We start from the raw sequence: 22,231 nt of genomic DNA, 5'->3' as shown, positions 1-22,231 counted from the left end.
CGATCCCAATACGAAGTTCGCGAACATCAGGGATATCCATCGGGCTCAAATCGAAGCGGGTGAAAAGGAGGTTATCACGGCTGAATCCAGCGACTCTGAATGCCCTAGTGAGGCTGGCAGCTGTATTGTAGTGGGTGTGGTTGAGGATCAATAGTTAATAGTAATGAGGAGGTTGGGTTGTGATCCCATCGTTTTTGTGGTGCCAGAAACAGGGGGGTGCCAGGAAGTGGGTATGTTGACTTAACATCCAGACATATTCTAGGACAGCTAAGACCAATTTGAGCAGATTCTGAATAGATACGGCTGCGAATTGATATGGGCGTAAAAAAGACTATTGCGCAATCAAGAGAGGGAATTCCGTTCTACTGATCTCTGATTCTGTTCAAGTCATAAGGGCGTATCTATTCTGTCACGTTGTGCTGGCATTATATTAGACAGCCATCGATCTGTCGCTTTGCGATAATAAGTCAGTACTTAGGCGACTCAACGCTCAACGTGGCTTGAAGACCGTCTCGAAGATGATGCTCGGCTAGCCAAATACCCATCTAACATGTCATGTCTTTTATCCAAGCCTTCTGAGCTCTATGTCACTGAACTCTCTACAATCCACGAGGTTCAGAATGGCGCTCAGCATTCTGTGTCCGCCTTCGGGTTAGCCCGTCAACCAAATTGGCACGTGGACCCATGTTCCATACCTAGGCCTCGATCCGGGACTTTTCAAGGAAAATTGAAAATCGTAATGGCTGTGATGCCAGGAGTCTTGGAAGCGTGCCAAGCACAGGTAGTTTGTAAGAGAAAGAGAAATACCAATTCTATCATTAGCCGTCAGAACGCTGCTCAAGACCAACAAGTCACATCATAATGTTAATTTATCAGTCATGGCATTGTCTTTTCGCATGCAGACGTATTTGCTATAGGGAATAGCAGGAAACCAGGCATTATCTTAGGATTTACCATGCTATTCACCTATGAGTTCTATCCGATGTAAGGTACTTAGTTAAGAAGTTCGTTGTTTGAGGAATTGTAGATGCATATATCGACGTCATTTCCGTCGTCGGGATCAAAACGATTGCGCATCGTTCGAATCAATTTAGCCAGTCTCGCTTCCACAAGAGGTTTCCGTGATGTGAGATAAGAATTGAACTGATGTGCCATGTCCCGGTTTTATCATACTACTCCCTCATTACTGTTCTGAGCTAGAATTGTAGGCTGGGAAAATCCAATATGGAATGTTCAGCCCTCATTTACCGAGGCATTGATGTTGTGTTATTGACTGCGAATGCTAATTCGCATAAGCCCGTAGATATCTAATGGGTTTCTGTGTTGTCCAGCTTGTCTTTCTATGGCTGGACCTTCCTCTCTTTGAAGTGTATGGCCCATAAACCAACTATCGTTTTATTCAAGTCGGACCTCAGAGTGAGTGAGTGACGTCCGTGATCTAAACCATGAGTTATTTGCAGATTAACGGCTTACTACGGAGGTAAATCCTGGTTTGAATGTTTGGATTGGCCGTCACTAGCTCTCATAGCTCATTTCTCAACTTGCTCGGAAAATCATATGCATTACACTCATTTTCCATGTGTGGAGAGAAAAATTAAACTTTCAACCAGAAACAACGTCAAATGCAATTTGCAATTGCATTGTGGACAGAACTTGAGCCTAATAGCCCATCTAGAATAAGGAAGCTTGACGGCGTGATGATTATGTGAATTCTCTAAAGGTGCAACATACTCCCTGTACAAGCTCTGCCTGCCAAGGGATTGCATGGTATCTCATGAAAGTATGTATATGCGATTTCCAATCTTCTGGACGGATTTATGCCTGAAGCAATGCTTAATTGCAACGGCTCACGCCACAGTGGGGATGGCGTTCTTGCCATGCTTGTCTTCGACCGACTCGATGCCTCCCTTTTCCTCTTCCACGTCCACGGGCCTAATGCCAACCTCAGTTTCAGTGAAAGCATCGGCGATATTCCGGTACCTCGGGACAAAATTAACGGCCAACGCATATGACCATGCCAAGACAAAGAAGATAAGGGGGATGACCATAGCGATGCCCATGCCCTTGTGATCGGCAACGACGCCAAGCAACGGAGGTACAACTGCACCACCAGATACACCTGAGTTACATGCATTAGATAGCGAACCAACGGTCCCGACAATGAATGGAACGCTTACCTGCAATAATGAAGCCACTGCCGCGCTTAGAATGCCTGCCTAGGCCTCTCATGCCGAGAGCCACAATTGTTGGAAAGCAAATAGACTCGAAGAAAAGGACAATATAGAGCATGGCCATGCCGGTATCACCCTTCTGTGTGATGGAAGGGGCAATGAAGATGATACAGGATGACAGGAACGCCAAAAATACCCAACGGGGCTTGATATAATGCATAAGACCAACTCCAGCGAAACGGCCTATCGCGAAGGCGGCTTGGGCGCCAGCAAGAAGTTTGGAGCCAAGCGCGTTGTCGGTGTTTTCGCGACGTTCTGTCACATAGTTGATAAAGAATCTGGAACTATCGTTAACTTTTGAGCTTTATCCACTCTAGACGAAGATCAACAAACCCCGCGATGGCTACCTGAGCACCAGTGTAGCAGAACTGGGCGAAAGAAGCGTGGAAGAGACGGTATTGCTTCCTGAAAGGCTTATCATCGACGTTGGCGTGCGTCTCAGAAGCTTGGAAAGCCATATCAGCATCGGTGATTTCGGGAATTCGAGCCAGCCAGAAGACGATCGCCAGCCCCCAGACGAAGACGGCGATGGAGAGATAGACCCATTGAACATTCTCCAGAGCACGTTTGTCGTCAAAAGCGAAGAAGACGTACGATCCCATGACGGGAGCCACGACAGTGCCGATACCATTGAAGGCTTGAGAAATGTTGATTCGAATCTCGCTGTACTTAGGAGGACCGCAGACGGTGATGTACGGATTTGCGGCTGTTTCGAGGGAGCCAAGACCATTACCGATGATGAAGATGGCGGCACAGAAGCCACCGAAGCTCTTGGCGATAATGCATGGGATCGCAATGAGGGCCCCCAGGCCGTATAGGAAGAGTCCAAAAACAAAGGTAGCTTTATAGCCCCAGTGCCTTAAGATCCACGCCGCGTGCCCGAGACTGGCAATGAGATAGGCTCTGTCAGGCAAGAGTCAGCATCCATGTCTATGACTGCACTGTTGCAGCCCTCGGAAGCCATGAGGTATCCGGGGACTAGTGGTAATGGCAGTGCGCGATTGTGCGTCGCTTAGCTGAATGCTGTGTAAACGCATGGCAGTAGACGCCGATGTAGACACCGGCAAGAAGCAAGTCGGCGAATCGCCGCCTTCGCGATTGTTCCCGTGTGAGAGGGGGATTGTGACGACGGACATACCCAAAGTAAGCAGCCTGCAAGCCAGAGGACCTAGCCCGGGTGATGTGAAGTGTATCTTGAAAGTGTTTGTTCAGAGTGTCGAGAAGGCCTGATGATGAGATTCTTAGCATTCCTGTATGCGATCGTCAATTGTTGTGTTGCTGCAACATACCGTAGGAAAACCCCCAGAGGAAAAATAGGATAGTGACAAGAACGATGGGAAACAGAGATTCCTTTAGCGTCAATTCGGCAGCGTTCGTGCGGACATTATCCTTCTGGCGCAAAGACCGTTTGCGGAAGAACTCCTTGATACCCATCTTGCAAGTTTGACGAGGATGATCGAGCGCCGTGTTGCGCTGGGTCTGGTGGTGGCACTGAGAAGATATTGGAGTGATCGCGACCGTTGCGGTCTGGTGGGAAGGTCAAAACCTCAGTACCGAGGCGGACGTGGCAGTAGCCTTTGGACCGATGGACTGCAATTTGCAATGCGGTGAGACGCGTCCGAGAACAAATAGAATTCTTCTGGAACGAGGAGACCCGGGTCAGACGAAAGCTTATAAGAGCTCAAGCCGGCCGCATTTTCGGTCGTTTCGAGCCTGATCTTCCCCTGCACGAAAGCGAGATGGACATGACCATCCTTGGCTGCTTCTTGGCTTCTCCATGGTTACATGGCTAGCAGTCCCCGATCAAAAGACCAGTCGCACAGCACTACGGGTACTCAATTCCTTGCTGTGAACAAAAGGCTCGGGTGGAGCAACGGTCTTCTGGACTGATCTGGGGTAACGAGCGTTTGGAGAGGATTGCGGGGATGGTCACCGCATGCTCTAAGTCGCCGGGGAAGCAAAGATGGCCCCATCCATGCTCGGTCGAGGTGCGGGGTGAAGGTTGGAGCAGCCAGTTGAAGAAGACGTGGTGGATCTCCAGAGAGAATACCGGTAGAGAGGACATCCTACGGTAACTCACAGAGAGTTCGCGACCCAGCCTTGGCATGTCCATCATTTACTCGATGTGGCTCCAATTCCCCCGAATCAACAGCTTGGAGGATGGCTGTCAGACGAGGGTAAGTGAGGTGGGGATTTTAATCAGTCTCTATGGTGGTGATTGGACATGGAGGAGGACGGCAGTTCATCGAGTCTGGGGTAAATGGTCCGGGGCTCGATATAAAGATGGACCGAAGGACGCTCAGATTGCGGAGTAAGCGGATGATCATTCGCTCGGCGGACCGATTGGCGTAAGGAGGCCAGTTGGTTCTCTGTCAGGGCCGGGGGGGCTATGTGACATCACCTCCTCAGTTTGTTACACTCTTCGCTCTCGTGATCATTACGCGCTACTGTCTCAACTGATATTCACGTGGAGAGAAGTCAATTTACATGATTTCCTAATAACACTGAGTGTTGGCTACCGCGTACTTCAGCTGTCGGGGCTAGACTGGGAGCAGACGAGATCCACCGTCAGCCCCAGAGACTCGGGACTAGTGGTCCAGTCACATCAGCGACACAATCTGAGGGTCGAAAATCCGGTTTCAAAAAACTGGAATCCCTTCTGCAAAGATTCTACGCGTCAAAAAGATATCAGGCACTCCCATGGAGGGCGGTCCAGCAGCGGTTAAATTTAGCCACATAGACCTCCCCTATCAGAAGTAAGGTAGGACAAGCTAGACCTTCCAGCCTCCATCCACAATCGCGGGATGGCGTGTTTGGCGCCGCTAGCCGAATGCCTCTAACCAGACTTTGGAGTCGTCGGTGGTCCGAGAATGTCTCAAGGGATCGGACGAAGACTGGAACGACCGATGCAAAAGTCTTTATGGATATAAATTCCAACAACAAACAGGTCCGCCATCGAAATGTTCCGCTTGGCGCTAGACTCACCGGAGACAGTCGACGATCACTCGTTGATTGCCGATAGCTGAAACAAACTTAGGCTTACCAAAGACGACAAGACGAGAGGAACTCGATACTTTACCGTGGGGTTGCGAGACCGCTTCGCTGGCGGACTGATGTCGAACGATATACGAATGTAGATGTCTTTACTGCCAAGCTCATGGACACCTAAGTGACTTGAAGTAAGCCAAGGCCAACTTCAATTGCTGAAAGTCGTGCTGCGAGCAATCGACTGAACATGACTCGCAACAGCGTCAAATTCTTCGGGACTTGGTTCTTTTCCGATATGGTCACGTGAAGGTTACCACGGAGATGTTCACAGCTGCAGCCGACTGTGACCAGTCGGCGCTCCCTACTGACAGCCGACAAGACAAATTCGGGCTATCACCACAAAGTATCGTCAAATAGTTATCAGATATCAACGCCAAGATAGGGATCATTCGCTTTAACGTCTCGAGATACAGATTACAAAATGATTTAAGGCAGGGTCCTTATAGCTTATTAATCCCTGGAATAAAGCCGGAAGTTCTCCATGGTAACCATCGGGCTATCATCTGCTGCGTCGATAATTTGTTCTGAAATTTGTCCGGATGAATATGGCAGGGCCTCCAGAACCGTCGTCCCAGACAACTTAGGACTACTGCAGTGGGTTTAAAGTACAAATACCTAAGAAGCAGTCTACCGAAGTGGCAGACTAACTGCGCTTAGGCGAACAGCGATGTGTGGCCACATAACCTTTCTTACATTCAGCCCATGATGACGTGACGAAGTAACTAGGGAAAGGCTTCCTTGGCCTGAAGTGTCTCGCAGACGCTTACATCAGGAACCATGTCTACTATGTTGATTACCTCTGTAATTCTGCTAAGTTAAAACCACAGCTACAAAACCAAAAAGGAAAGCGAATCTGACATATTTGGCCCAAGGGTCTAACTACCTATTCCACAATTTGTTCCGGGAATGGGGGGCCATTTGACCTGTCTTTAGTGAAGTCTCCGCAGATCAAGTGAATCAGTTGCTCTTTGATAAGTGTCTAAAACTCACATTGTCTTCTTTGACTTCTAGCCATCTACTGATGCGCTTGTAGAGAAGTAGCTCTGCTAGCTGGACGACATCGAAGATCAACATCATCCATATTTCCCCTCTGCAAGATATGCAGGTCAACGAGTCAGGCCGAGATAACATTCAAATCCTGTAAAACTTGCTCTAGCTCCTTCTTCATAGGCTCTCTAAGCTTGCTTGTACTTAGCCAACCTACTTCATCTCCGTATGGCAGCACGGGGGGGGGGGGGGGGGGCAGCCTTGGTGCGCCTTAGCTATACTGGTACCTACTTCATGCAGAAAATAAACCACACCAGTGGTTTCACATGCGCCGTTCTAGGAAATCAAGCATCCTGATATTGTATTAGCTCAGTGCACCATTGATGAACGTTATTGCAGCAACTTTGCACCGTCTCGTCCACCGACCTACTATAGGTAGTTAACCAGCCATCTTACTGTGTGAATAGTAGATCCCAATCCGAACTCGACAGAACTTCACCTAGTGTTACCACGCACATCAAGCTGCAACAATCTAAACAACTTGTTCCATTTCTTAGTTTCTATATTGAGGCTTTTGCTTCCATTCCAATCATAGGTTATAGATAGCGGAAGACTCTCGAACTATAATTGCCACCCAAGCTATCAATACCGAAAGTAATCAATACCAAACGCGGCTTGAGATTCAAGATTCTTCCTTTTAAAATTATCTATAGATGATTCTCGCCAGATGTAAGTAGGTGGCGAAAAGACATGAAGTATGTACAGTCTTCTCGCTGAATTTTCCTCGAAATAAGATCTCTTGAAATACAGAATGCTCTGATTAACTAAGGCTCGAAAACTTTAGACAAGTTCTTTTTCACTGAAAATTCTACACGATGTATTTCATACGCCGCATCATGCAACACCCTGCAGGTCAATACAACGGTTGTTCGACGCACAGTGATGAATCAAGGCCTAATACAACCGGAGAGAGGCCGGGCATTGCCACGCCGTCTCCCGAGTGCCTGCTACGCGGTCAAACTCCGGCCGTGGCCCACTCAGGCCGGCAGACCCCTGATTCCGGCCGAAACGAGATGCCGGTTCATGCATAGCGGGAAGACATGCTAGCTCGATGCAACACCGTGCTGCATGGTATCAGAGTTTACTATAGCCTAGTATCCCATGCCATTCCTTGCTTCGACCCCTCGCTGTCCTCAGGGTTGGGTTCTACGCAGTAGGCTCGAGCTAGAGCCATATTCATTACCTATCAAGAACGGAGCTGGGTTAGAAGAAAGTCAAACATCACTACTTGACCCATGTACGAACAAAAGCGTCTCTTCCCATCAAAATGTATTGCAGAACTGAGTCTGCTACGTTCCAGTTGGACCAAGCAACCGACGGTGATCGAAAAGGGGCAAGCAGAGGAGCAGAACGCTATTTGTAGCAAACCTCGATTGTCTGAGTAGCCATTAATAGAGGTGGGATTCTATGATTGAAATATCTTCTTGCTCATAATAACACTATGAAGTGTCACCTTGGCATCACTGTTGAAAGGAAAATGCTGGACAGCTTCGCTGAGGCTGCCGATGAGAGGGACCCACGTTGACGGCCACCCCGACCGTATAAGTATGCAAGTTTTCTAGAGGCCTTCTAGATTGAAGCACAAGCAACATTTTTTTACAGATCCGGACCCAATAGCGCACGGAGTCAGGGGCCATGCGCAAATGCACTCATGCAACAGTGGCAATTGCATATTATTGAGGCGGTCTTGATTGGAGGATTAAGAGGGATCGGGTCGCCTCTCCTGAGGAACCATCACCCAGCACCGCCCAGTCGATGAAGAGCGGCTTGGCCTCTTATGTGGTGTTGTGTGAACTCGGTCTGTCCTGACCTACGGATCAAGCACGTGGGCTCGGGGACGGCGAAGTGTTGGGCGGCTCAGCCGAAGTGGGGTCCAATATAAGCGGCGCGGGAACGGCTGGACCTTGAAGAGCCGGATCACAAGTTTTTCAACTGCAGGGTTACGAGCTATCGATTCCGTATCCTCGGGTCACTAAACCTCGAGCGTGACTTCGGAATGTCTCACCATAGCTGAAGATCCGTCAGGCTCGCAAATATTTTGACAATTTTGTGACGTACAGCACTTGCGGCGCATCAGGCGCTGGACTGGAGCGCCGAGATTCTTGTCATCAGGGAGGCAGAAGCTTGGTTCTGTGGCAAGCTTTGCCAACCTTTCACCACTACCATGGAGGACGTTCCTTCAATACCGATCGACAGGTTGTAAGTCTTGGACGCGTCCTGGCATCGGATACCCGACTTGGCGATGAACAGGTTGTGAACCTCTAGAACTTCAGTCCAAATTTTGGTGGTGAAGATAGCTTCATCACGGTCCACGCGATGGAATCCCTCGAGAAATTGACCGAAATCGTGTCTTGAGCACGGGCTGAACTCGCTGGAGTTGTGCACCAAGGGCTGACACGTGCGACATCGCCAAGCACCACAAGAGCATAGGAGGAACATGAGTCGGCCCCAAAAGAGCGGCTCACCCTCACCAGGGCTCTCCGGCTTGCCGCGGCGGGCTAGAGTTTCTTCGATCGCGTTCGGTCCAAAGCAAACCGGGCGAAGACTCTCGATCGGGAGACCGAGTGGACTAGAGGAATTCGTGAATCAGCTCACAGTCAGGAGCATTTGTCAAATTGCGAGGCGCCCGAGTCTTCTGGCCACGGTTGGCACCTGTGGTCTTCAGCTAGAAGCATGGACATGTGCGGCGTCAGTGAATATTGGCTCGTAATTCGCCGGCTGGCCTGTCTCTCATCGGAAAGTTGGTGGTGACATTACGGGGCTATACCGCAATGGGGACCGAGCGCCAAGAGCTGCTGGGAAAAGGTTTGGCAACAGACTTTTCGCAACGTGCTGTCGACGCGCATTCCTGGTGGTCGAGACATCGGACCAGCGTTGATCTGGTGGGGGTTGGGCTTGCCGGTGGCTGAGAGAGTTCGAGCGGAAGACTGGAAGCGAAGACCCCTCGTTCGCGGGGATTCCAGAGACGTCTGACTCTTCCCAGTGTCTGTGGAGAAGGCGCACGTCGGTGTCCATGTTGGCAGACCGGAGAGGCAAACCCTTATCGGTAGGTTGGGCGACGGTCGAAGGAGGCGTGCGTGGGGTTATCGTCCATTGGCAACATCGCCTCTGACCAAAAGGCCCGTCAGGAACGCAAGACAGACGAGAAGTTGTGCGCAAAGAGACGGCGTAGCAACTGACGAGAAGAACAAGAAGGGTCTAAAGGGCTTGGCATGGTCTTAATATGTTGTTCGCCAAGTTCGACGAGCAGGGGGGTTCAACGACCAAGTCAAACAACTGTAGCAAACAGATGCCACACGTGGAGGGTTGAAGCCCCATGATTCGTCAACTCCAGATCCTCCCCAGATGAGATTCCACGCCCAAATAAAGCTTGCTGGGTGGGCCCAGAGTCTCGCAGACTAAGCTGCTAGCATGCTAGGGATACCGACATCTTGGCACGCTAGCCGTAAACAACATCCTTGATGCATCCCGTTCGGCCTGCCATCGAGGTCCCATCGTCAATCCTGGAGTGATAGAGTCGATGAAGTGGGTGAGAGGGGGGTGTCCATGTACGAAGAGAAACTTAGTCGGCCATTGACTACACATTGAGCCACGCTTGATTGAGGAGGAGGAGAAAGACATCGGAGCATGGGGGGGTGTATCAACAACAATTTGAGTGCTCACTCGGAACCAAGGCTGGTATCTGCTGCAAAGCAGACACCGGTTACTTTCTGTCAGTCAGACTCGCCAAGAGAGCACATAAAAGGTTTATCGTGCGCGCCTTTCCCATCATTCGATGCCTTGCTTGTCCCGTCTTCTCTAGCAAGCACCTCTTCCCCTTCCTTTATCGAGACCACAGAATCTGCTCGCCAAGTCACAGCCAAGCGGCAGTCAGTCACAATGGCGCTCGATCAGTACACCTACGTCTTTGCCATTGGCACGTTCTTTGCTATGCTCGATGCATACAACAACGGTGCTAGTAAGTACAGTCCTCCATCGGGCGAAAAGGCGCAGACAAGATAAGCGGTCTGCGGCTGCTGATATACTTTGGCGCTTCAAGACATCAGACACTGACTCGGCTCAACTTTCAGACGATGTCGCAAACGCCTGGGCGACCAGTGTATCATCAAGATCAATTACCTACAGACAAGCCATGATCTTCGGTACCATCTTCGAGATGTTGGGCGCCATCACTGTTGGTGCGCGTACGGCCGACACTATCAAGAACGGTATTATCCCCAACAACGTCTTCAACGGCAACCCCGGTGTTCAGATGCTCGCCTTTACCTGCGCCCTGGCCGCCGCTTCTTCCTGGGTCATGTGGTGCACGCGACACTCTGCCCACGTCTCCTCGACATACTCTCTGGTCTCTGCCGTCGCCGGTGTCGGTGTTGCTGTTGCTGGCGCCGACAAGGTTCAGTGGGGCTGGAACGGCGGCAAGGGTCTTGGTGCCATTTTTGCTGGTCTGGGTATGGCGCCCGCTATCTCAGGCTGCTTCGGTGCCATCATCTTCAGTCTCATCAAGTTCGTGGTTCACGTTCGCAAGAACCCCGTGCCCTGGGCCGTTTGGACTTCGCCTTTCTTCTTCCTCATTGCCGGCACTATCTGCACGCTTTCCATTGTCTACAAGGGCTCTCCCAACCTTGGTCTGAGCAAGAAGCCTGCGTGGTACATTGCCGCTGTCACCATGGGAACTGGTGGTGGCCTTTGCCTTCTCGCCGCGCTTTTCTTCGTCCCCTTCGTCCACGCCAAGGTCATCAAGAAGGACTACACCATCAAGTGGTACCACTTCGTCTACGGCCCTCTTCTCTTCAAGCGTCCCGCTCCCGCCGATGCCGAGAAGGCCAAGGTTCCCAACTACGCCGTCGTCCAGGAAGATGAGCACGAACAGACTCTTCCCTCTCACGAGTCTGTGAAATCTTCCGAGTCTGGCGATGAGCCTCTCAAGGAGACCCACGAGAAGGAGACCCACGTTCCCCAGGAGAGGTCCCTGGCTGCTGCTGAGATTGGCCAGGGCCCTACCTACAAGCAACTCCAGGCTGAGGGCGAGGCCAGGTTGCACGCAAAGATGATGAAGAAGCGTGGTCCTCTCGGCTGGGCCATGCGCACCCTTCGCGACAACCCAATGGGCGCTGGTCAGATCTACGAGTTTCACAACATGAAGATTGCCCTTAAGCGTATTCCCGCCATGATCACTGTTGGTGCTCTCTACGGTCTTCACTACGACATCCACGCTGCCCAGACTGGCGTCGCCGGTACCCCCGAGGGTGAGCGCATGAAGCGCGTGTACGCCAGCGCTAAGAAGTACCCCAATGAGGTCGAACACACCTACTCTTTCGTACAGATCATCACTGCTTGCACTGCTTCTTTCGCGCACGGCGCTAACGATATCGGCAACTCTGTCGGTCCCTGGGCTGTCATTTACTCTGCCTGGAGTACCGGTGACGCTGCCGCCGCCAAGGCCCCTGTCCCTGTCTGGCAGCTTGCTGTTCTCTCCGCCACTATTTCTCTTGGTCTCATCACATATGGCTACAACATCATGAAGGGTGAGTCTCATCTAATTCAAACTCTAGATAGTCGCGGCACTAACAGACAACAGTTATGGGCAACAAGATCACCTACCACTCCCCCAGTCGTGGTTCTTCCATGGAAATGGGCGCTGCCATTACTGTCCTTGTCTTTTCCCAGTACTCTCTACCCGTTTCTACCTCCATGTGCATTACTGGCGCCACGGTCGGTGTCGGTCTGTGCAATGGTACTCTGAAGGCCGTCAACTTCCAGCGTGTTGGTCTCTTGGTCTTCTCTTGGATCATGACAATCCCCGTCGCCGGCACTCTTGGCGGTGTCCTCATGGGCCTTTTTCTTAACGCTCCTCACTTCTAAGCGCAATCAATTTTACCCTGGTGGGGCTTCCATTTGATACCATCTTCACTAGACACATAATGTACATGAACGAAAAAGGGGCTAGGCACGGCATATAAATAGAGGCGGGTGGCATGTCAGTAGCATCAATACCACAGTTTTGACAATTATAATCTTTGCAATCCGGCCAAGATCTTGGCGCAGTCTGGAAGTAACTGAGTGAAATATGTGACAGCGCAGTCTCGATGAAGAGCGTTTGAAAAAGAATCCCACCAGCGCCGGAGCGGGTGCCCTCTGCGGCCCGTCCCACTCTTCAAGAGCCAAGCTGGGCATGTGACGTGTTCATACGAGAAGATATTAGTGATGTAGCCTCGATCTTCGGGGATTTCTTGGCAAAAGCAAGCTATCACCGTGTGGTAGATCATGATATCTCCGGGGACGATGCATGGGATTAGCAAAGATGCGGCACAAGGTACAGTAAGTCTATCGAACTGAACAGGTTTTCAATCTATCCCCAACAAACTTGGCAAAACCTAAAATCAGCTCGTTGAAACAGAGGACAAGACATGAGTAGCTTCTCATCTCGTGATTGGGTGCTGGAATTGAAGTTGTCAAGACGTCGTGGGGTAGCGCCAAGCTTTTGTTGTGGCTATGCAAGCGTGGCATCGCCCATCACCTCAATTCCCCATGAGGATGCCAAGATTGCACATTCCCACAGTAAGAGCAAGCCTTGAAGAGGGAGGTAGCATGGTAATTGAAGTCGGCAATTGATCGCGTGATCAACAGTGATGCTTCGGCTTGGCGCTCTGCAAAAGCTGTACCTAGTAATCACCTACTCTTCATACCTGAGTCTTATCTGGGGATCCTGATGGGCAGGACAAACGAGGTACGGAGCTCATGTGATTAATTCACTCATACCTAGATCGTCCACTTGCACTGTCGTATTTGACAAACCAGAAGCGTGGCGTGATGAGGACCCCGAAGACCGTTTTCGATTTGCTGTCCAATGTACCTCAAGATGTGTAGTCAAACAAGCCAAGTCAGCGCCAAGGGGAATATCTATCCACATAGAGACCGAAGATCGGGCCTTTGTATGGAAAAGGGCTGTATTATTCTTGCCCGACCCTAGACTTTATCAGCAAAGTCTGAGGGTGTAACGGAGAATAAGACCCTCGTTGCGAGCGGAGTCAACTGCTTGACCAACTGCACTCAAATGAAGTTCTTGCCGTTCAATGATTTCTATACAACTCTCACCTCATGATTCATCGAGTATTATACACAGATGCCTTGTCACATGAACCTTGGGTTCTAGTATCGTTGGGTATCAGACTATGAAGCAGTGGAAAGTCTCTTGCTTCTCTCGTTGAATGAAGTTGAATGCAATTGACTGAGGTCACCTCGGTCTTAAATATGGAATGATAATGTAAAATCAAGTTCTCAGACCAGTTCAATACATTCTGAATATTTCTGCCCCCCAATAACCCACCAGTGACAAAACGTGGAAAAGCCTCGTCCTTCTTGCCAACACCGATATGACGTTTCAGAAGATGAAATATAATTTTCCCGATATTATTGTATTTATTGTTCCCTGTGTTTTTGCGTATAGCCTCTACTAAGGCTAGATGTGTGCCTTGTCTATGCAGAATCTAGATCAAGCATAGAATGTGGGCCGCGGACCAGGCGGCCCGTAACACAAATCATCGAAATCGTTGACTGCTCGACTTTGCAACCCTGAACAGCTACGAGAAAAGCGTCCCCTCTCGATCCTCGATTAAGTTTTGCTAAATTATTGCCTACCTTACTTGAGGGCGTGCATGCGCTCATCTCGAGGACTATCATCGTATAGCAGCGTAAGATAAGGTAGCTCACTGGCGTGAGTTGTCTACGTAAAACTCATCCAATACATTTCATTTATAGCTCATACTTTATATAGAAATACGACACATTATTTGCTTAATATGACCAACTTGCTGAGACCATCGCGGAGCACGCATCTTGCTATGTGTTGGTATAGGAGCAAGGACCTTTCATTTGGCCGAGCCTGTGCAGTTGCCGAATGAAGGCCGAAGCTAAGACCATGTTACCAAGGGGCTTTTCACTGAGTAATTGATAGCAACGAAGGTCAGACTTGGCACCATAGAATAAGGTCGAAGAGCTCGGTCATTCTTGGCCATGGTTTAGTCTTTTCGAGAAATTGGTCACTTGAAAGGCCAAAGAGCAGTCAGCAGAGCTTCATGCAAACAGGCACGAAGTCATCGAGTGTTCATGCGGAAGTTCAACAGACTTGCCCCGGTTTATGCCCCAGAGCGGAAACGCGCGGAAACATGGGGCCCATGCTCGATGCCTCAATTATCGTATTTGATACGAGAAAAAGACGAACTCCGATTGGCAGCGGGCATTATTGGCCCCTCGTCAGTCCACTAGACCGCTCGCAGCAAGGGACCAGCTGAACTCGGCGGGGAGCTTCGCCGAGGCATGGAAGCTGTGAAACAACTGCAGCTGACGAGCGACGAAGTGACGGATCCGACTTTTGTCATGACAGAATTGCTGCATGCAACAACGTTACAACTATTAATTGATCGTCTACTTGATCTCGGGCAGTACCCTTGCAAGATAGAGGACAATCAAGGAATAGATTCAAAATCGATCGTCTCAACGCTTGAGGATCTGACTCGAACAACCTCAAATAATGCCAGCCGGAATCACCCAACTATTATCCCTTGCTCCCGGAGGCCCCGGTTCCCAGGCTCCTCTCGGAGCTTTACAACCAAGGTTGGGGGCTTCCAGCACAAGCATCCATCCTAACCCATGCGCTGCCACAACATTCTCGGCGCCATCGTTGCTAGGAGCAAATTTTATTTCCTTGGAAGCGTCTCTGGTCACAAACTTCAGCGGGCCTATACCTGCAGAGTGGAGATTCTCTCAGCCAGCTGTCGAGATACATAATGCCTCCTTCTGCAATATCACCGTCTCTTACACTCACCCTGGCCATAGTGATGTTGTCAATGTCGAGACCTGGCTTCCAACCGAGGACTGGAACGGAAGACTTCAAGCTGTGGGAGGTGGGGGGTGGCGCGCTGGGAGAATGCTTCTGAGTTATACGACTATGGCCGGCGCTATCGCAGATGGTTATGCTACTGTAACCACGGATTCTGGACTTGGGGACGCCATGGGGCCGGACTCGTGGGCTCTGATAAGTCCAGGTAACTCAAATCTGTACGCATTGCAGGATCTTGGGTCACAGACCTTGTATGACGAGGTAAGTGGGCGTCTTTAACCGTGTCGAGGCTTCGACTTCGCTAATACGTAGGAACCTAAGGCAGTCATCGCCAAGCACCTCATTGAAAACTACTACGGCAGGGAGCCTTCATATTCGTACTGGAATGGTTGTTCCCAAGGAGGTCGTCAGGGTGCGGCACTTGCCCAGAGGTACCCATCGATCTACGACGGAATCATCGCAGCAGCCCCGGCGATCAACTGGGCCGGGGTCCTCATCAACACCATATGGCCCAGGGTCTATATGGACGTCACTGAGCAGTATCCTCACCCATGCGAGCTGCAACAGCTCACTGCACTTGCTGTATCTGCTTGCGATGGGCTTGATGGAGTTAAGGATGGCCTTATCGCCGACACAACTGCCTGCAAGACCATGTTTGATCCTCACGCCTACGTCGGAACAGAGTTCAACTGCCCATTGACCGGGAAATCGGCCAATATCAGCTACACGGCAGCCGCTGTAGCGGATGCTATGTGGACGGGCCCTTTTACGGCTGAAGGAGAGTCAACATACCTGTATGGTCTGGAAATGGGCACCGATCTAGTGTTTGGTGCTCAAACTAGCTGTAGAGAAGATGGGAAGTGTACTGGAGTTCCCAACGCCGCTGTCACAGTGTTGTTGGCCTACTTCATCGGCAAAGATCCCGCTATCACTACTACAAAGATATCTTTCAAGGAATTGGAGAGAGCATACCACTCTTTCAGACAACAGTATGATGCTTACCTAGGGACTGATGACCCAGACCTTTCATCTTTCCGTAATGCTGGAGGCAAGATGATCACTTTCCATGGCTTGGTAAGTCTCCGCATATCATCAGCTATTACATGTACAGTCCCCGTGTACATGTACCTATCAGTACGGACTAACACAGCCTAAGGCCGATCCGACTATTCCGCCCAACAATACATTGAAGTATTATAAGGACGTCTTGAATCACCAAGATGATGCACAAGACTTCTATAGATATTTCCCAGTCCCGGGACTGGGGCACTGCTGGGGCGGCCCTGGCGGCGGCCAGCCCATCGCGTTATTTGATCAGTTGAGGTCTTGGGTCGAGAATGGGACAGTTCCTGAAAGCTCTCCAGTGACCATCACAAAGCCGGACAATACTCATGAGAGGCAGGTTATCTGCCCGTACCCAAAGAAGGCAGTATACAGCAAGACGACGGCTGGAGACCCGGCAGGTTGGTCATGCGCTGTATAAAGGAGTTGGTGGCCTCGTCCAGATTAAAAGGCATGAGTTGTGCGTGTCCTTTAGCGGGTGGTCTTCAAAAATCGACCTTGGGCTCCAGCTTTCAGACTATAAAGTGTCCTGCTGTACACTCCATATTACAATTGTAAAGATGTGTATTTCTAGAGTCTATCGAACGAAGGCGAAGTAATATACTTGAGTAAGCAGCTGCCTACAACAGAAGCTATTGTCACAAACGCTTCTCAAAGCGGTAGATACAAGGCGGCTCCACGTATAGACGGGCAGAAGGGGGGGGAGGGGGCACGGCCCACCGAGGCAGTGCTAGGCAGGGGAGTTCATAATGCCCCCTAGAGCCTTAAAAATTAGTGGCAACCCCCCCTTTGCCTTCCTAGAATTAATCCTCTATCCTTACTTCAACGCCCCCCTTTCCTCACCCTTGGGGGAGAAAAGTCTTCAAGAAGCCTCGAGACCCCTCAGTCAGTCACACATGAATTGTTCATCTCAGACGGCAGCTGGATCTAGGATATATCAACAGCGATGAGTGAACCGGACGCGAAAATTGCGAAACACGGAGATCCTGGCTGTACGTGTACGACGTGCCACATCACAAAAAGGCGATCACATAAGAAGTCCCGTAACGGGTGTAAAACCTGCAAGCGAAGAAGAATCAAGGTACGCAATGTGAACCTAACATTCCACTTTAATACTGACCCAGACACCAGTGTGATGAAGCCAAACCCCAATGTGGGCAATGCTCGAAAGCTATTATAACCTGCGATTTTGCCGCTTCAGCATCAATCACAGACCTCGTCCCAACTCATGATGTTATCGTCGAGACCGTTTCTCATGGAAATTCGCGGAGAAGAGGGAGACCGCGGAAAGATTGGGATACGGCATCCAAAGGGCTAAGCCCCCAAGAATTCTTCGAATCACCCGATAGCCTAAGATCCAGGTCAATCGACACAGCTCTCGTAGTCACGCAGAGCGGGGAGCAGCAGGAACAAGTAGCCTCGGATCTTCCTTGGATATGGACCGTAGATGATCTCGAGTTGCAGCACCACTTCTTAACGTCTGACGATCTTACATACTCAAATTCGCGATTCTGGCGGGAGAGAGTCCCCCGTCTTGCCTTCACGCACCATTACGTCCTGCATCTGCTTCTCGCAATCTCCGCACTACACTTATCCAAAGAGAAAGAGAACTCTACCGAGTCATCTAAATATGAGCAGCTCGCAGATGTTCACTACACCATAGGCCTACGCCAAGTGATGGCCATCATGCCAACATCTAATAAAGACTATGCTGGAGCACTTTACATATCTACCACGCTTGTCTGTGCGTATGCATTCGCAAAGAAGCCTAGCCCAGAACACCTCTTGATAGTCTCAGACGGAGAAGAAGTGGCATGGTTCGAATTACTTAGGGGTGTTCGAATTGTTGTTACAACAATGGGATGGGATGCCATCTACTCTGGAGTTCTGGGTCCCCTCTCGGCTGCCGATGACGAGAAGTCACTCCCAGAGCCAGGTCCCACGAGACGACTAGTCCAATGGGGGCCTGCCTTGAGCAGTCTTACAGACTTGATTACATGCTCTGGCGATCCAGAAACCCCCGTATACTTGGAAATGATTCAACGGGTTTCGTCTTGCTTTGAGACAACTTTTGGTACAACTGCAAGGCCAAGGCTTGATTGTAACGGCAAGATGGAGGTCATTATCGGTTGCATTTATGGTATCGATGATGATTTCGTGCTTTGTCTAAAACATAAGAGGCCCTTTGCACTTCTCATCCTGGCACACTTTGTTGTGTTGCTCAAGTCGCTCGAATGGATGTGGTACATAAAGGGGTGGGCAAGCCACATTCTTCATGGCATCGCACTCATTTTAGGGCCTCAGTATAGACAGTATTTGCGATGGCCAAGAGAAGAAATCGAGAGGCTTGGCAAAGATCGAGATCATCTCACTAATGGAGAATCGCCTTAAAGCCAGTTCGGGTCTTTGCTCTCAGGTTTAATGTATCTCAGAAGCACCATGGTAGCGGATGCCTGGTAGGCGACATCGGAATTATTTAATCTATTACACAAGATCCTTGTAACCCGGCGCACCTCCTGATACGATTTAGCACGCAGTCGGTCCAAAGTCGAGTCTACTTACCTTAGTAGTTGCTGGAGACTTTCGAACGCCCCGCTTCGTGAATTGACGAAAGTCCCTGCTTTGCTGCTCAAATCAATAGTTGGAGCGTAAGCGCCGGGCTTACAAGACAATTTGGACTTCCCTTGCATGAAATCGGCTGCCCGGATCGATCTGACACAGGTATCATATCATCTGCCTCTGTAATTCAGCCTTACCACCATGGTGTTCCCACATTTGGGTTACTATGACCATCCAATCATCTCATATTTCCAACTCACCGAAGAGTCCAACATTCTTCGGGGCCCGGCTGAGCCACATTGGCACTTCGCCCCCAACTCAGCTCCGGCCGAACGTCACCTTCGATTGGGCAACTGCCTTGAGATGGTGTGAGCGTCAGCGCGAGTTGTGAGGGTGAACGGGATCTTCTGATTCCCGAAAGAGTAAGGGTCCCAGTGGTAGATAAGTTTGATGTCTTGACTGTAAGCATGCAGCTTTCAGGTGAGATCACTAATTAGAAACCGCAGAACGACCTTGCGTTGCTGGCAGTCGGTCGCTTGTGCTCATGCTGTCGTAGGATTTGAACTAAAATCTTATGTTCCCTACAACCTCGTGTCTGGATTGCGATTTGCAGATTCGCTTGTGTTTAGCTCCCAGAACCTAACCTGGTCGCCCGAGTTTCCCTCCCTAAGTTCATGGCTTGCTGCTTTTGAGTCAATCTTGTTGAAACTTCCAGCAAATACACATTCAATACCTACTCAATCAAAGTCCGAATTTTCCGGAAATCGACTCTCATCAGTCCCTTGTAGCTTCTACATTCCCCTTTACCTTCGCGTCAAGGCCAAGTGAGATTCATTAGCCATTGGCCGTAGTCTGGCTGAAATAGCAAAGACTGCATACAAAACGCAATAGGTCCGAGTGCACTGTCTTGTATCTTTACATCGAAACAGAACTCTTGTTTCAAATTTCCTTGATCTCGAAGTCATCGACTACTATGATACTTAGGTAAAGTCTGACAGGCCAGACTTCATTCCAACGACAAACTTCCGACACCTTGAACGTCATTCACAGTTCGGAGCTGTTGCGACACTCAGTTCAAAGACGACGAGAAATTGCGGTCTGCAATATGAGCCAAACTGCCATCATAGAGAGAGCGGCGGGATCGATGATGAAGCCCATTCGAGTTGCTGTCATCGGCGCAGGTGCTTCTGGTTTGGTCACAGCTAAGTACCTTCGTCAGGCTAGACAGTACTTCGGCATACTTGATATCGAGGTCCGGATCTTTGAGAGGGAAGACGGAGTGGGTGGTGTTTACAAGTATAAGGTCTACGAAGAAGCCGAGGTATTGGCCCATCAACCCTCCTTACCACCGTACATCATTCAATATGGGAGCCTCACTTCGCATAATCATCTAAATCCATTCACAAAGTATGCCAGACAGCTGACAATGGATGTAAAACCTCCTAGATGGTGTCGTCCAAGTATCTCACGGCGTTCTCGGACTTTCGTGTGCCAAAAGACCTACCTGACTTTCTGCCGGTAGAGGATTACGTTCGCTACCTCGAGGGCTTCTGTACCCAATTTGATCTTTGGGGCATTATAGAGACGAATACGGAGATTGTTCGAGTTTCTCATACAGCCAATGGCCACCGCGTCTTTTTTCGCCGCTCTCCAGGTTTGGAAGTTGCAGAGAGCCAAGATGGAGAGGAGTCATGGGACTGTGATGCCATCGCCGTGTGCTCCGGTCTCAACAACGTTCCGTCCATCTCATACATCGAAGGTCTGGAGAACGTGAAGCATCTCCACTCTTCCGAAGTGAAGGAAAGAACGCAATTTGGGTTGAATACGTCTGTGATGATCCTAGGAGTCGGAGAAACGGCAATGGACCTAGCCCACCTGGCCGTAACTTCAGAAGCCAGGGAAGTAGTGATGTGTCACAAAGGTGGTTTCTTTTGCGCAAAGAAGGTACCTAACTTGTCTTCTACTTTGATAATGCGATTTGATTGGTCTAGCATAGATCAACGCTGATTATCACAGGTTGTTCCTTTACCAGTCGTCATGCAGGTTTGGAAGCCGGATCCTCACCAGAAGCCAGTCGACACAGCAATCGCAAGTTTCCTCGACACTGCATATCTTCCAGAGCGTCTTCAACACTCCAATCTGCTCTGGAGCGTGTACGACAAGACGTTCAAGGCTCTTCATTACCTCTCTGGCGGGACGGCGGCTGGCCCGGATCAGTGGGTCGGAGAGATTGAGGGTGAACGCAATAACGTTGACTCACGTGAGTATTCTCCCGAGAGGAGATATTCTTCGCTCTTATGAATGAATACGAATAGTTCAAATGAGTGCATGGCTGACTTGCAAAGTGTTTCTGGTCAAGTCCGACCGCGCGCTGCCATATCTCAATGAGGGAAATCGGCCGCAAGACATTTTCTCTCGCATCAGAGCTTTTGTGATGAATATTGAGTTGAAAAACACAAGTGGCAGAAAGATATTGACGGCACCGTGGCCATTGGCTTTCCGGGACGATGGGACTGTCGTGTTTCCGGACAGCAAGAAGCGTGAGCACGTTGAGGCGCTATCTCGAGTCATCAAGCCCGACTTGGTGGTCGCCGCAACTGGATATGTGCGTCGGTTCGATTTCCTGGACGACAGTTACCCGGAACCCAGTGAGCTGGATGTCCGCGGGATCTGGAGGCGCGGAGAGGTGACTGCTGGTTTCATTGGCTTCGTACGGCCTGGCATTGGTAGGGCCCCTGTTGGTTGTTGTGGGTGTAAGTCTGCCGTGCTAACACCATCTATTCAGGAGCTATCCCGCCTCTCGCCGAACTACAAGCGCAACTATGGGTTCTTAACCTCCTCCGGCACAAGTACCCTCAACAGATGGCGCTGCATGCTCCTGATGCCAGCCAAGGAGAGTCCAATGATGATGCTATTCCCCACTATGAGATCGACTACGCTCTCAAGGCTCGAGGCGGACATGACTTGTTCAAGAGCAAGCACGGTGTTGAACAGGAATCCTACGCATATCAGCTTGCTCTCGACATGGGCAGCGCGCCGACCTTTTCTTTTATGAAGCGTCAAGGATTCAAAGCACTTTTCACATGGGCAATGGGATCAAACTTTAACACCAAATTTCGTCTTATTGGTCCATGGAGATGGACAAAGGGCGCGCTGCCCATCATGCGCGGCGAACTGTTTGATGTTGTCAAGCAAACAGGGGGTGGTGTTTGTAAGTTGGTATCTCAGGCTTCGTGTGGTGATGCTTTCAAGCCCCTGCTAATCAATACTCGTTCTCAGTCTTTACGACTTACACCCTTCTACCCCTCTTGCTATTCGGTTCCCTAACTCTCCTTCTCCATGCCACAGCAGGTATCTTAAGGCTAGTCGGGATGAAACAACGGGCCAACAAAATGCTTGGTACAGGCAACATTCCACGCCGAGAGGGGGATAACCTCTGATAAGT

The 22,231-nt window shown here is 50.1% G+C and overlaps 6 protein-coding genes across 6 annotated transcripts; 4 read left to right on the top strand and 2 right to left on the bottom strand.

The window, feature by feature from the left end:
* Window positions 1–1,847: 1,847 nt before the first annotated feature.
* Window positions 1,848–3,665, bottom strand: CTAM01_15447 (glucose/galactose transporter; the record flags this gene model as incomplete). The annotated part of the gene is made up of 5 exons (XM_060531444.1): window positions 1,848–2,119; window positions 2,178–2,509; window positions 2,565–3,134; window positions 3,370–3,457; window positions 3,521–3,665. The coding sequence occupies 5 exons, from the start codon at window positions 3,663–3,665 to the stop codon at window positions 1,848–1,850; spliced, it is 1,407 nt and encodes a 468-aa protein (XP_060373998.1).
* A 4,734-nt stretch (window positions 3,666–8,399) lies between these two features.
* Window positions 8,400–9,333, bottom strand: CTAM01_15446 (uncharacterized protein; the record flags this gene model as incomplete). The annotated part of the gene is made up of 3 exons (XM_060531443.1): window positions 8,400–8,824; window positions 8,922–8,991; window positions 9,094–9,333. Coding segments are annotated over 3 exons (735 nt in total), but the record flags the coding sequence as incomplete, so codon positions are not given.
* Window positions 9,334–10,205: 872 nt separating this feature from the next.
* On the top strand, window positions 10,206–12,188 carry CTAM01_15445 (phosphate transporter; the record flags this gene model as incomplete). Its single annotated transcript, XM_060531442.1, has 3 exons — window positions 10,206–10,284; window positions 10,397–11,851; window positions 11,905–12,188. 3 exons carry the CDS (start codon window positions 10,206–10,208, stop codon window positions 12,186–12,188), a joined length of 1,818 nt encoding a protein of 605 aa, XP_060373996.1.
* Window positions 12,189–14,856: 2,668 nt separating this feature from the next.
* On the top strand, window positions 14,857–16,648 carry CTAM01_15444 (tannase and feruloyl esterase; the record flags this gene model as incomplete). The annotated part of the gene is made up of 3 exons (XM_060531441.1): window positions 14,857–15,426; window positions 15,478–16,239; window positions 16,316–16,648. 3 exons carry the CDS (start codon window positions 14,857–14,859, stop codon window positions 16,646–16,648), a joined length of 1,665 nt encoding a protein of 554 aa, XP_060373995.1.
* A 525-nt stretch (window positions 16,649–17,173) lies between these two features.
* Window positions 17,174–18,618, top strand: CTAM01_15443 (uncharacterized protein; the record flags this gene model as incomplete). Its single annotated transcript, XM_060531440.1, has 2 exons — window positions 17,174–17,308; window positions 17,359–18,618. The coding sequence occupies 2 exons, from the start codon at window positions 17,174–17,176 to the stop codon at window positions 18,616–18,618; spliced, it is 1,395 nt and encodes a 464-aa protein (XP_060373994.1).
* Window positions 18,619–19,891: 1,273 nt separating this feature from the next.
* Window positions 19,892–22,226, top strand: CTAM01_15442 (dimethylaniline monooxygenase; the record flags this gene model as incomplete). The annotated part of the gene is made up of 6 exons (XM_060531439.1): window positions 19,892–20,107; window positions 20,233–20,667; window positions 20,803–21,046; window positions 21,132–21,512; window positions 21,572–21,997; window positions 22,066–22,226. The coding sequence occupies 6 exons, from the start codon at window positions 19,892–19,894 to the stop codon at window positions 22,224–22,226; spliced, it is 1,863 nt and encodes a 620-aa protein (XP_060373993.1).
* Window positions 22,227–22,231: the final 5 nt, after the last annotated feature.

Source organism: Colletotrichum tamarilloi (genome assembly GCF_030869305.1).
Source record: "Colletotrichum tamarilloi strain Tom-12 chromosome Unknown Scaffold_162.1, whole genome shotgun sequence".
Taxonomy (NCBI): domain Eukaryota; kingdom Fungi; phylum Ascomycota; class Sordariomycetes; order Glomerellales; family Glomerellaceae; genus Colletotrichum; species Colletotrichum tamarilloi.
Note: the sequence above shows the minus strand (reverse complement) of the source record. Positions and strands in the feature narration are given on the sequence as shown.